Here is a 13,288-nt window from a genome sequence, read left to right on the forward strand (position 1 = left end):
AAGTTTTTGTAATTCTCTCCGTGCTTTGTCTCGTAATGGCGATTCAAATTGTAATCCTTAAAAACGATCTTTTCTCCACAAACTAAGCACACGGCTTTCCCTTTGACTTCAGGAAATAAATACTTAGAAGTCCATGTCTCGTTAAAAACTCTACATTCTGTATCAATCTTTCTTTTTTTTTAACGTGAGCTGACATTTTTGAGGACTAACAGTTAACTCACATCTCTCCTAAACTCCGTTCGCCAACACATCATATGCGCGCGTGCATTCAGGACGTACTTGAGGTAAAAATGATTTTTTTTTTTCAAAGGCGCCTTCAAAATAAAAGAAATGTCGTTGTATTCTGTACATCATGCACAGAATACACTTATTTACATGTGATTCCTAATATTCCATTGACCTCACGCGGGCCGGTCACGGACAGCCAAAGGGCCGGATGTGGCCCGGGGGCCGTACAATGCCCAGGTCTGGTCTACAGGATGAAAAGTGCACTTATTCGGAGCAGCCTCATCACCTGGCTGTGGAAACTACGGCCTCAAGCACATTGCTGCCCAAGGACAAGGTCGCTTCAGCGAAGCATCCATCCGTTTCATCGAAATAAACCTTTTACGTAGATGATGGGGTTGATAAGTGTGTCGACAGAAGAAGAAGCTAGCCACCTAGTCAGTGAAGCAAGGACGCTTTGCAGCTCTGGCAAGCTACCAATCCACAAGTTCATTTTCAACAGCCAGCGGGTACTTTAATCCCCAAGGAAGAGTGCGCTGAATCCATAAGAAATTTGTGTCACTTCAGATCAGTTCCAATTTAGAGTAGTTATGCATGAACACCCGCTCTCAAGAAGGGGAATCTTGTCGACCGTGGCATCCATCTACGACACGCTTTGCGGCGCTTTTCATTCTCGTCAAAATGCTTTTTGTATCTTTTTATTTTAAAAATACTATAACATACTTTCTTTGAGACATACGTCTTCGTGGTGACGTCATAAAAATGTATATCGCTTTATTCAGCCTCTGATTGGTGTCTACTTTGCCCGTGCTTGTTGCAATAAGAATATTGAGGTTCAGAAAATGTATGATCCATTGATAAATTGCTACAATTCGTTTTGGTTTCCTAGGCTTAATCAAATTTACAGTGTTCTAGCTAACTATATTACCTAAGTAACGTGAGCAGCCCTCACAAATAATTTTAGCTTCTACTTTCAGCCTATGCTAAGTTTTCATCGGTTGTGCATGGGGGAAAAAAACTAGTGTTTCAGAGTTGTTGCACACCATTACTTTACAGTGCAACAAGATAGTTTACCTTAGTAAACGCACATGTGTTTGTTCCTTATTGCCTTATTAGTTGGCAATTAATTTAGTCATCAATTAGTCGGGTCTGTTATAATACACAACTGGCATATGTAACCACCCCCCAGATATCACTAATATCACTTCATTTATCTTTTGTAATGGTGCCAAATAATTGATATACTGTTGTAATGGGCTCCTTTTCTACAAAATATTTTTGTAATGTTACACAAGAGCGGAGAACATCCTGAGCATAAAGAGAGTCATCAAGGGTATAGAGAAGCTGAGCCGCCACCTCCATCATCCTTGTGTTTTGCTATTCTGTTATTGTAAGTTGTATGTTGCGGTCATGCATTTTAAGTAAAAAGTAAACGACAAAGGTGGATTCAGGAATTCACAAGAAATTAATAGTTTGAATGAAATATTTTACAGATTTTGTGGGTGACTTGATGAGGCGTTTGCGGACCCTCTGCAAATGAGAGCAGTTGAAAAAATCCCAGTTAATCGTCACAGTATAACAACAAGTCAACTAAACTTCAGGAATATCAATCTGTATAATAAAAATAATAATAATATAGTATTATTTGTTATACTGATAATGTGCAAGAGGACAGCACACCAATGTCATAAATGACAAACATAGTAAGTAAATGTGGTAATACGAAAAACTCAGAGGCAATCTGACTGCATATGACACTTGCAGTGAGGTTGCAGTGAAACAAATGTTTGTTTCACTGTCAATCTAATAATACAAATTTGTTGTAGGACACATTTACAATATAATATCTGCTCTATTGCAAGTAAAAATGCTAGTCAACAATCCAAACAGACTATAAAGCTTTGTTTTTGAATCAGGATTACTGAATTAGTATATTACAAAAACAAGCAACCTAAGTGTGTTTAATATGAGTTATCCTTTACTCCATTGTAGAGATGAAACAGTATCAAAATTTTGTATCACCATAATCAGTATTATCGCGGCATTATTAAAATATGCTCTTAATGTTCAAATATTATGCCAAATAGGAACCCCCTGTGATGTTCCTATTTGGCCCACTTGCTATTGAAGTTGAATAATTTTTCCTACATTTAGGTTAAGTAACCAAGTTGATGAGCTTATCAATATGTTTTGGACGTGTGGGATATATTCTGAATCTGTGTTCAATAATAGTGGCAAAATAAAAATATCAAAGCAGGACAATTCTGTCAAACATTGTTTCTATCTTGATGGTGAATTGACTGGATTTTAACTTGAGGCGTTTTCAGACATTACCTCCGGGTAAAATCCGGTGAATTGGCTACTGAGTTTACCCAGAGTTTGCCTTTCACACATGCACAACACAGCTGTTTTGTTTTTTCTGCACAGACACGTTCACAACAGCAACACATCCTCTGCATAATTCAGGCCAGGGGTGAAGCAGCCAGGACGCTCCCCCCGTAGAAACTGCAGAGGGTCTCACTTGGACATTTGCGTTCACACATACACTACCGTTCAAAAGTTTGGGGTCACCCAGACAATTTCGTGTTTTCCATGAAAACTCACACTTTTATTTATCAAATGAGTTGCAAAATGAATAGAAAATATAGTCAAGACATTGACAAGGTTAGAAATAATGATTTTTATTTGAAATATTAATTTTGTTCTTCAAACTTTGCTTTCGTCAAAGAATGCTCCATTTGCAGCAATTACAGCATTGCAGACCTTTGGCATTCTAGCTGTTAATTTGTTGAGGTAATCTGTAGAAATTTCACCCCACGCTTCCTGAAGCACCTCCCACAAGTTGGATTGGCTTGATGGGCACTTCTTGCGTACCATACGGTCAAGCTGCTCCCACAACAGCTCAATGGGGTTGAGATCTGGTGACTGCGCTGGCCACTCCATTACAGACAGCATACCAGCTGCCTGCTTCTTCCCTAAATAGTTCTTGCATAATTTGGAGGTGTGCTTTGGGTCATTGTCCTGTTGTAGGAGGAAATTGGCTCCAATCAAGCGCTGTCCACAGGGGATGGCATGGCGTTGCAAAATGGAGTGATAGCCTTCCTTATTTAAAATCCCTTTTACCTTGTACAAATCTCCCACTTTACCAGCACCAAAGCAGCCCCAGACCATCACATTACCTCCACCATGCTTGACAGATGGCGTCAGGCACTCTTCCAGCATCTTTTCACCTGTTCTGCGTCTCACAAATGTTCTTCTGTGTGATCCAAACACCTCAAACTTTGATTTGTCTGTCCATAACACTTTTTTCCAATCTTCCTCTGTCCAATGTCTGTGTTCTTTTGCCCATATCAATCTTTTCTTTTTATTGGCCAGTCTCAGATATGGCTTTTCTTTGCCACTCTGCCTAGAAGGCCAGCATCCCGAATCGCCTCTTCACTGTAGACGTTGACACTGGCGTTTTGCGGGTACCATTTAAAGAAGCTGCCAGTTGAGGACCTGTGAGGCGTCTATTTCTCAAACTAGAGACTCTAATATATCCCACTTCTCTTTCTACTCTGGTTAGAGCCCATTTGTGCTGTTCTCTGAAGGAGTAGTACACACCGTTGTAGGAAATTTTCAGTTTCTTCGCAATTTCTCGCATGGAATAGCCTTCATTTCTAAGAACAAGAATAGACTGGCGAGTTTCACATGAAAGTTCTCTTTTTCTGGCCATTTTGAGAGTATAATCGAACCCACAAATGTGATGCTCCAGATACTCAACTAGCTCAAAGGAAGGCCAGTTTTATAGCTTCTCTCACCAGCAAAACAGTTTTCAGCTGTGCTAACATAATTGCACAAGGGTTTTCTAATCATCCATTAGTCTTCTAAGGCGATTAGCAAACACAATGTACCATTAGAACACTGGAGTGATAGTTGCTGGAAATAGGCCTCTATACACCTATGTAGATATTTCATTAAAAACCAGACGTTTCCACCTAGAATAGTCATTTACCACATTAACAATGTATAGTGTATTTCTGATTAATTTAATGTTATCTTCATTGAAAAAACAGTGCTTTTCTTTGAAAAATAAGGAAATTTCTAAGTGACCCCAAACTTTTGAACGGTAGTGTACATCTGAAAGCAGCTATAAAGAACAGTGACTGTAGCTAACAGTAATGACTACCTCATCATCCTCTCTTGTCTTTTCCTTCAGCTTCCCATTAAAGTTGGCCACCAGAATACTCACACCAAAGTCAGCACAGAGCACAACAAAGAATGTCTGATCAACATATCCAAGTACAAGTTCTCCCTCGTCATCAGTGGCCTTACCACCATCCTTAAAAATGTCAACAACATGGTGAGTGGACTTCTTCTTCTTCTCCTCCTTCTCCTTCTTCTTCATCTCCTTCTCCTCCTCCTTCTTCATCTCCTCCTCCTCCTCCTCCGACTTCTCCTCTTCCTCCTTGAGTTTAGCCGAGGCAACTGGATAAATTCTGTAGTCCAGTCATCAACTGTCATCACTGGTTTTTGTAATCCTTCAAACATGTTCTGAATGTTTGGAACACTTCAGAACATAATGCTGTCCAATACATTACTAGCTCAATGATAAATGTAGAACTGAATTAACAACAAACACTGAGCACTATAAGATTCATAAAACACACTAATAATGGGAAGAGGAAGTGGGTAAAGAGATTAGGGTTGATGACAGAAGTGTGGGACATATCTTTTTTGGTATTAATTATTGCCAGACTTTGTTTAATACAACTTTCAAGACTAAAATAACTAGTATTAAAGTCTAGACTCTAGAGGTGTTACCTTTGTATCAAAATCTAAAACCTGATGAAGCTGATATACAGGTCCTCCTAAACAAAAGTATTAAGTGGCAATTCTTAGAATAATACAGAATACATTCTTTTTAGATATAAGAATATAATTCTAGGAATGAGCTTTCCTTTTGCTGTGTCCTGTCATTGATATCACAGCGGATATTTGGAGAAGCTTCTGAGAAGAACCTCTACCTCTCTCAGCTCATCATCCTGGACACACTGGAGAAGTGCCTGGCTGGGGTGAGTCCGATCCTGTCGTAAACAGATTTTGGAAATTGTGTGATCTCATCTCTTTGAAGAAGTTTTAAGCAAGTTTTCACTGTTCTTGTGCTGCCAATGAAATCTAATGTTCAAATGATAAAAGATGTTATGCTGCTGGGTTCTGCTCACCCAGATACAAACCTCTTGCAATGTATTCATGGTATCAATCAGGGTCTCCTCCACTCTGGGAGGTTCCTTGGTTGTTTTTTTTGCAGTCATTTGGTGGTTGTCAAGTCCACATTGTCAAATGGAAGCCAGGTACCTTTTGGATGAAGGTCTAACTGTTACGCTTTTAGCATTAGCGTTAAAACCACTGTGACTATACTTCTAAGGATATTGTTTAATGTAAACATATGACAATTAAGTATGTAATGATTCATTGATCTGGATCTATATATCGATTCAATGAGCAGTGATATAATGTATGGATTCAAAAGTGAAAACATTGTTGAACATTGATTCATACTTCCATATTGTCTGAGATTCTGTGACCATTTCCTACTCCCTTGTGTTTGAGGCTGGAACACTTGGTTCTGTCTACGAAAAAATACAATACCACAGGAAAAAGGCAAAGGATAACAAAACCACAAGCACTGACTTGTTTTCTCCATGGCCACCATTTCAGGCTGGTCTGCACTTGTTCTCCCTGACAAACTGGTTGCTGAGTTTATCCATAGTTTCCTGCAGAATGTCTCACATTCAGACAGTCTCTGTAATCTTCCTCAATGAGACTATTGAGAATGTCTATGCTCCTTCGTCAATGGCATTATTGATGGATCATACTGATATTGGCAGATATGGACCTGTCCATTGTCTCTTTCCTCCATCTGATCCATGTTTATATGTGGGCTAGCCGCACACAGCATGCACCAAATGTGGGCAGTGCACAATAAGTCAGCGGACATCAATTCAGTGCTGGTCTGAAGTACCAGGGCGTTTTTCGGTTACCTGGCGGTTGTTTTTGCCTGACTGCAAGTAACACAGTTGATCAATACAGCAGGAATGAGTTGACGGACCTCTCAACCTCACCAGTGTCTCTGTCGGGAGATATGTGCTTTCAAATTGACATCATCACACTGGCTGCATCCCTTAGAGAGCCACAGAGAAACTCTACCTGCTTCTCTGTGCTAATCATTTTAGATGAGACACCCTGCGAAATGGACAGCCATGGACAAAAGAAAAGGAAAGGTGGAGCCAAGAGATTGAGATGTAACTGATTGTGTAAAATGGCCGTTTAATATTGATTCATTTAAATAGCAGGCCCCTGAATCTTATTAAATGGAATTGTTTCGTAGCAGATTTTATAATACCGGCATATTGTTAAGAATTTAAATGGTGTATTGTTGATTTACACCCTTAGTCACAATATGTTGCAGTGTATATACTCCTTTAGAGTGGAGCTTGTGTTTAAAGCAATTAACTGTATTGTACTTTTGAAGTTCTGCCTAATCTGACTTGTTTCAAAAACTATATAGAACATTGCAGGTTTGCAGGTAATAGTCTATAGTAGGCTTACATTAAAGATATTGCTACACAGCCACCGTCAGCATTAACAGCTATTGATTTTCCATTCTAACAGACATTTTCTAAGTTCAGAATCAAACTTCCTTCCTTTATTCACCAATGTTCACCAATTCACCTTTTTTTAAAAAAAAAAATGTATACCTCCACTCCAGTGGCAGAAGAGTTGTCAGTCCTTCTGCCTATCTTAACATGAACATATCTAAAGAACGCCTTGAGGGAATTTCTTACAATTTTGGTACAAACTTTCAGTTTGACTAAAGGATGAACTTATTCGATTTTGCTGGTCAAGCTTGCAGTGACTTAATAAAACATTTTTTTTTGCATCGTAAATAGGGCTGGTTATCGCCACTGATTTTCCAAATCAATTTGTTACTGATTAACAAGGTTTCGGTTTGATTTCCAATTCCATCTCATTCAATATTTATATACACACACCCTTTCAAAGACCAAATAACTTTTAATTCTAAAGAATATTCAGTCTGACATTTGAAATAGAACTAAAATTGTTGTTTTGTTTTTATCTCTGCCTTGTAAGGTGACCTTGAGTGCTGTGAGCGGTGCCTATAAAAACAATATATTATACAACCAAAACAATTTATACAATGGGCACTCTGGCTCTGTTAACAAAAATTGCTCTTAAATATATATCAAACATTTGGTACAAGTTATATGTTACCAGTTTGGTGAACTGGATGGGATGTTTGTGCTTAAGTAGCATGAGGCGGAATCTGCAGCCGTATCAGATTGCACAGGTAGTCCAGCTCCTTCAGGATGGCATAGAGTTTGAAGACGCCGTGGTGAATGTTATGCTGCCAGTAACATCATCCTGAATGACCGGTTTTGCAATTGGTCAGTGATTGTCTGGGGAGGCATATCCTTGGAGGGTCACACAGACCTTCATGTCATAGCCAACGGTTCCCTGACTGCTGTTAGGTACCGGGATGAAATCCTCAGACCTTATGGAGGTGCAGTGGGCCCTGGGTTCCTCCTCCATGACAATGCCTGGCCTCATATGGCCAGAGTGTGTAGGCACCTCCTGAATGACGAAGGCATTGATGCCATTGACTGGCCCTCACGTTTCCTGACCTAAATCCAATTGAGCACCTATAAGATGTATCGGTTCATCTGACGCCGCAAAGTACTGCCACAGGAGGTCATTGATGCCCTGATCCAGGTCTGGGAGCTGATCCCTCAGGACACCATCCGCCTACTCATCAGGAGAATGCCCAGACGTTGTGGGGAGTGCATAGTTAGTTGCTGTGACGAAATTCACGCAATTTGGATCAGCCTGTGATGTCAAATTTGTTTCCTTAATTTTTTGAGCAGTGTAAAAACGAATTGCAGTAATCAAGGCTTGAGGATATGAAGGCATGGATGACTCTCTGCAGGTCAGAAGTACTGAGAAATTATCTGAGTTTTGAAATGGTGCGTAGCTGCATGAAGCTTAATTTTAAAACTTGATTAATTAATTCTTTCTTTAACCCATGTGTTGTCCCTGCTTCCCCCGGCTGTTGGCCCCCTCACATAGCCCACCCCATATTAGGACGCACATGTAGCACAATAGACAAGTGAGCAGCCCTTGCAGATGTATTTGTTACACCCGCGGCACATGGTGTGAGTTTTACAGTCCTTTTTCCTGGGGCATATCTGACACCTCTTCCTCTTACTCGCCCCGAGCGGGGCTGCTGCTAGGGCTATGGAGGAGGCCGGACACTCGGGTCGAGCCGTAGTCAACAGCTCTCTGTGCGGCGGCGGCGGCTTTTACAGCCTTCACAACCGCGGCGAACGCGTCCGTGCGGGGGATGCGCTCCCTTCGTGCGATGAACGGAGTCACGAGAGCCTTTCCCAGCTGCTCTAGGAACACCCTCCGCTTGTTCTGCTTGCCCGGCATCCAGTCTGGGTTGATCTCTCTCCATATCACGAAGGCGTTGTAGGAAGAGACGTCGAGAATGTTGTGAAAGACGACCAGGGGCCAGCGCGCTGTCATCCTCCTGCAGCTGTACGTTCCGATCACCTTGTCTAGGTTGTCCACGCCACCTTTGTTGCGGTTGTAGTCCAGGACGATGACCGGTTTCCCGTCCTCGCGGCCGCTGATGTCGGCCTCAGGGTGCCATGTGCTCAGGAGCACCACGTTCCTGTTTTTCTTTGGGATGTAGGACACAAGAGTGGCAGTGGGCGTGAATGCGAACTTGGATGAGAACACCTCTCTTCCCTTGACCGCGAGCAGCCCGGTCGGGAGCTCGGGCTTGTTCTTCTGAACAGTGCCGACCACGGTGAGCTTCCTCTCGAGTTCGTAGGAGGTGAAGTAATTGTCGCACGTGACGTTACGACCGTGCAGTCCCTCCGTTACATCGAGCACTACCCGCAACCCCTGGTTCCGTTCTGGGCGTCCGCCGCTCGGCTTTCCGGTGTACACTTGCATCTTCCAAGCGTAGCTTGATTTCGCATCGCAGGCCACCCACGACTTGATCCCGTATTTCGCCGGCTTGCTGGGCATGTACTGATGGAATGGACACCGGCCTAGGGAGAAAAACAGGAGGAGAAGAGATGAGAGGAGATGAGATGAGGACGAGGACTAGCAGCCGCTATCTACATAACATAACTAACATAACATAACATAACATAACATAATAATAATAATATATATTAAAAAAAAAAAGACTAACCTCTGAACGGAACCAGTTGCTCGTCCACGGTCACTTCGGGCCCCGGGTTGTAGAGGTGCGGTAGCCGCGACACCCACGCGTCCCAGACCTCTTGCACGGCCGCCAATTTGTCCGTGGCTCGTCTCGTCTCGCGGTCGTCGAAGCGGTCGTCGAAGCGGTCGTCGAAGCGCAGCAGTCTGGAGTACGTGTGGAAGAGTTTTAGGGGCATCGTGGCACGAAATATTGCCCGGCCGCTCTCGGTGTCCCACAGGCTGGTGGCGGCCTCGCCCCGGGACCTGTACACGCCCGCTAAGATCAGCAGCCCTACGTAGACGCGCAGGTAGGTCTCGTCCATCCCTTTCCATTCATCACCGTATTTTCGACGACCCTCCCGATTCGTCATCTCCAGGATGGTGTTCTCTACCGTCGGTGTGATGAACAGGTGGAACGTCGAGGCTAGGTCACCGGTGCGGGACGTCTCGTGGATCGTGGGGCCCCCAGGGGACCCCGCTTTGAGCCGCAGCAGAGGAGGAGGAGGAGGAGCAGTGGCCCTCCTCTCGGCCGTACGCCCTCGAGGACCATGTTATTTCCCCGTTTCTTGAGGGGAAGCTCTCACTTTCCACGAGTCCGGTGGTGGTGTCGCCGTGGTCTTGTCCTCCTTCTTCTTCTTCTTCCAAGGATGAAGAATCTGCAGAAGCATCACCCACTGGGTCGTAGTCTTCGTCACCGTCGTCGTCTTCGTAGTCACCGTCTTCGTCTTCGTCGCTATCGCCGTCGTCTCTGTCTCCGTCCTCTCTGTCTTCTTCTCGGTCTGCTTTTCTGTCTGCTTCTCGGTCTGCTTCTCCATCTCCTTGTCCGTCCGCTTCTCGGTCTGGCTCTTTCGCGTCCTCTTCGGGTTCAGAGGATGGTTGCTGGGAGAATAGCTGTTGGAGAACCTGTTCTCTGGTGAAACGCTCCTGATGCGACATCGTGCCATGGTCCGTGAGAGAGTGGCACACTGAGACTTATATGTGGGTCTAATGTACCCCCCCTTGATTTCAATTGGAATCAGGTGTGGGTCTAAATGACCCCACAGAGCACCACAGTGCCCTCTCTGGGGGTCTAAATGACCCCTCCCATGACAATCGAGAATGACAATCCATTTGTCTCAATTACCCCAGGAGAATTGGATAATGACAATCCTTGGGTCACCCTAACCCTCACACACACACACACACACACACACACACACACACACACACACACACACACACACACACACACACACACACACACACACACACTTCAACACCCAGGAACAACACAAGGGTTAAAGACCCTTTCAAGTTCATGAAATCTCTCTTCACCATAAAGAAGGGAGGAACCCTGAGGACCTCGAAGCAGGAGCTGGGCTGCTTTTGACTTCTTCAAAGAGCCCATCATAAATTTGATTAAAGCCAACTTCGAAGATCTTTTTGCTAATTTTGCTTCACCATACCAGATTTTAACACCATATGGCAGCGTCTCAAAGAAGTCATGGCTGGCTGCACTCTTGTGCTGGGTTATCTCCCCACTAGCGTTCACCATGGTGATGGAGATGATTATCGGAGCTTCAAAATGGGTAGTAGGTGGTGAGAGACAAAAGTCGGGGGTCCAATTAACACCAATCCGACATGACAACCCTGACCACGACAGCACCAGACGGTTGCTAGGGAAACTTGAAGAAAACATCACATGGGCCAGAATGAGGATCAATCCATCATCCATGTAACAGTGATAAGATACGGTATGTTGTATTTTTGAATAATGTCACCTCGTGGAAGCAGGTAGATGGAAAAGACAATTGGACCAAAGCTCAATCGGTTAAAAGTGGAACCAGAGACCCGCAGAGTTTTGTCAAGTGGCAGATCCGATCAATACAGTTCACTGCAATACAATTAAAACACTAGAAAGGATAATCTTCAAAACAGGATTATTACCTTGCAGAAACTTCTGGGAATAACCGTGGAACCAGGACTCTTCTTCTGGACGGTCGGAGGTGATGAGATTGCATGTATTATTGTGTTCTATTTGTTTGGGACTTTTTTCGTTATGGGACTGACTAAAACTGACAATTTAAATTGATAAACTAAGGGTATTATATGAACTTTGGATTTTGGGGAACAATTTTGTTTGTACTGGTATTATGGGGGTTGAAGTGTTTTGCTCGCCTATCAGTTTTTGTTTCCAATATGCCGTCCTGGTGGGACAAGTTAATTTTTAATATTCTGCAATACAAACTGATAATTGCAAGCTGTTTCAATTATATTTTTGTTCATATTTTAATGGGACAAAGAGCAAGATTTGTGGTCAAATTATTTTTATTCTTTCGATCATTGTAAACAGGTCAGCTGGCTGCATCCGTACACAGCGTGTTAGATCCACCCATTCTGCTTAAATATAGTGTGCATGATTTTTCCTTTGTTTTAAAGTAGGTTGAATTGTTACATACTGACTTAAGAGCCAAAGCTGGTATGTTCACTAAGGCTCTAACATTCTGCACAAAGATAGAAACAGCTGTTAGTGGAGTTCAGACAGACATTGCTGCAGTCAGAGATAAGCCACAATACAGCGGTCAATAGAAGTGCATGAGGGGCGCTCAATGTAGCTGGAAATCTCAGCAACTGCAACTGGGGACTCTGTATCTCCTATTGAAACTCCAATCAGATGTCAATAAACTCCAAGCCAAATGTGAAGACTTCAAAAAAAACAGGTCAAGGAGGAACAACATACAACCGATGGGTATACCGGAGGACTAAGAAGGGAACGCTGACTGAATTTGTGTCTCTCCTCCATAAGGCATTCGGATTAGTGCAGAAGCCCTTACTTGGAAAAAAAAAAAATTCTCTTTCAGAGCCAGTATCACCAGACTTCTGTAGTAAGAAAAAATGATGGTGATAAATTTATCATAGCAGAGAGCCTAATTAGATTGTGAGAAAACTGAGTGAGTGAAAAAAACGCACGTTTACAGGGAGGCACTGCAGGTTGCAGACACAGGAAATATACGATTTGTATTTAAACCATAGACTGTATATAAAGATTTAAACAGTCACACCTGGAGCACAGCAGCTGTGGATCACTTTCTGTAGGACAAAGTAAAAGCACTCCAGCGTTTCTGTTGACTGAATCCATTCATTTGTTTTTAAAAGAGCATTATTGTGAAAAATTTGCAGGAGCGGAAGATGCACGGCTTCATACTGTATAATACTGGTATTTTTTTAAGTATCGAGTCAAATTGGAATGTCGAGGTTTATGGACACTTGGATGACACCAGAGGAGCAGTATGGAGGCATTTTATGTTTTTATTCTAATGTTTTTTTTTACATTGAAGACGTTCTCACCTGTTACTTGTATTGGATTTGGCTGCAATGCTGTTTTATGGACTCAAAACATTTCACCCGCCCCTCTATTGGAATAGTGGTGGGAAGATGAGTGAATCACTTAAATCAAAGTTGGAAAGCAACATGAGCATACTTATAACCTAAGGTAATAATTTATTAATTAAAAATATAAATCGATGATGTCGAATCATGACTCCGGATCGTTCCGTCACTTTAACACTGATGTCCTGACTGTGCACGTCATGTTACGTCTCGTGTTGTGTGAAGCAGGGGAATGTGTGCAAGGTGTTTTTAAACATGTCTCAAACTCTGGAGCGACTCAAGCAAACACAAACTAAACGTCAGTCTTTTACGTGTCCTAAAAACTTGTGATCAGTGATGGTGTTTATTGTTAAGGTGTAAAGTGAGCGCAGGTCAGAGGAGGAAACAGACTGCAACAGAGACTCTGACACAAGACAAC

The 13,288-nt window shown here is 42.7% G+C and overlaps 1 protein-coding gene across 2 annotated transcripts in view; it reads left to right on the plus strand.

Annotated features, from left to right (window-relative positions):
• Nucleotides 1-13,288, plus strand: part of LOC118105857 (neurofibromin) — a 158,340-nt gene that overhangs the window by 17,846 nt on the left and 127,206 nt on the right. For both annotated transcript variants that reach the window (XM_035153829.2, XM_047339515.1), the window contains exons 2-3: nucleotides 4,424-4,567; nucleotides 5,196-5,279. In XM_035153829.2, the coding sequence (XP_035009720.1) occupies nucleotides 4,424-4,567; nucleotides 5,196-5,279 (228 nt within the window). The remainder of the gene's footprint in view (nucleotides 1-4,423; nucleotides 4,568-5,195; nucleotides 5,280-13,288) is intronic.

Source organism: Hippoglossus stenolepis, chromosome 4 (genome assembly GCF_022539355.2).
Source record: "Hippoglossus stenolepis isolate QCI-W04-F060 chromosome 4, HSTE1.2, whole genome shotgun sequence".
NCBI classification, from domain to species: Eukaryota; Metazoa; Chordata; class Actinopteri; order Pleuronectiformes; family Pleuronectidae; genus Hippoglossus; species Hippoglossus stenolepis.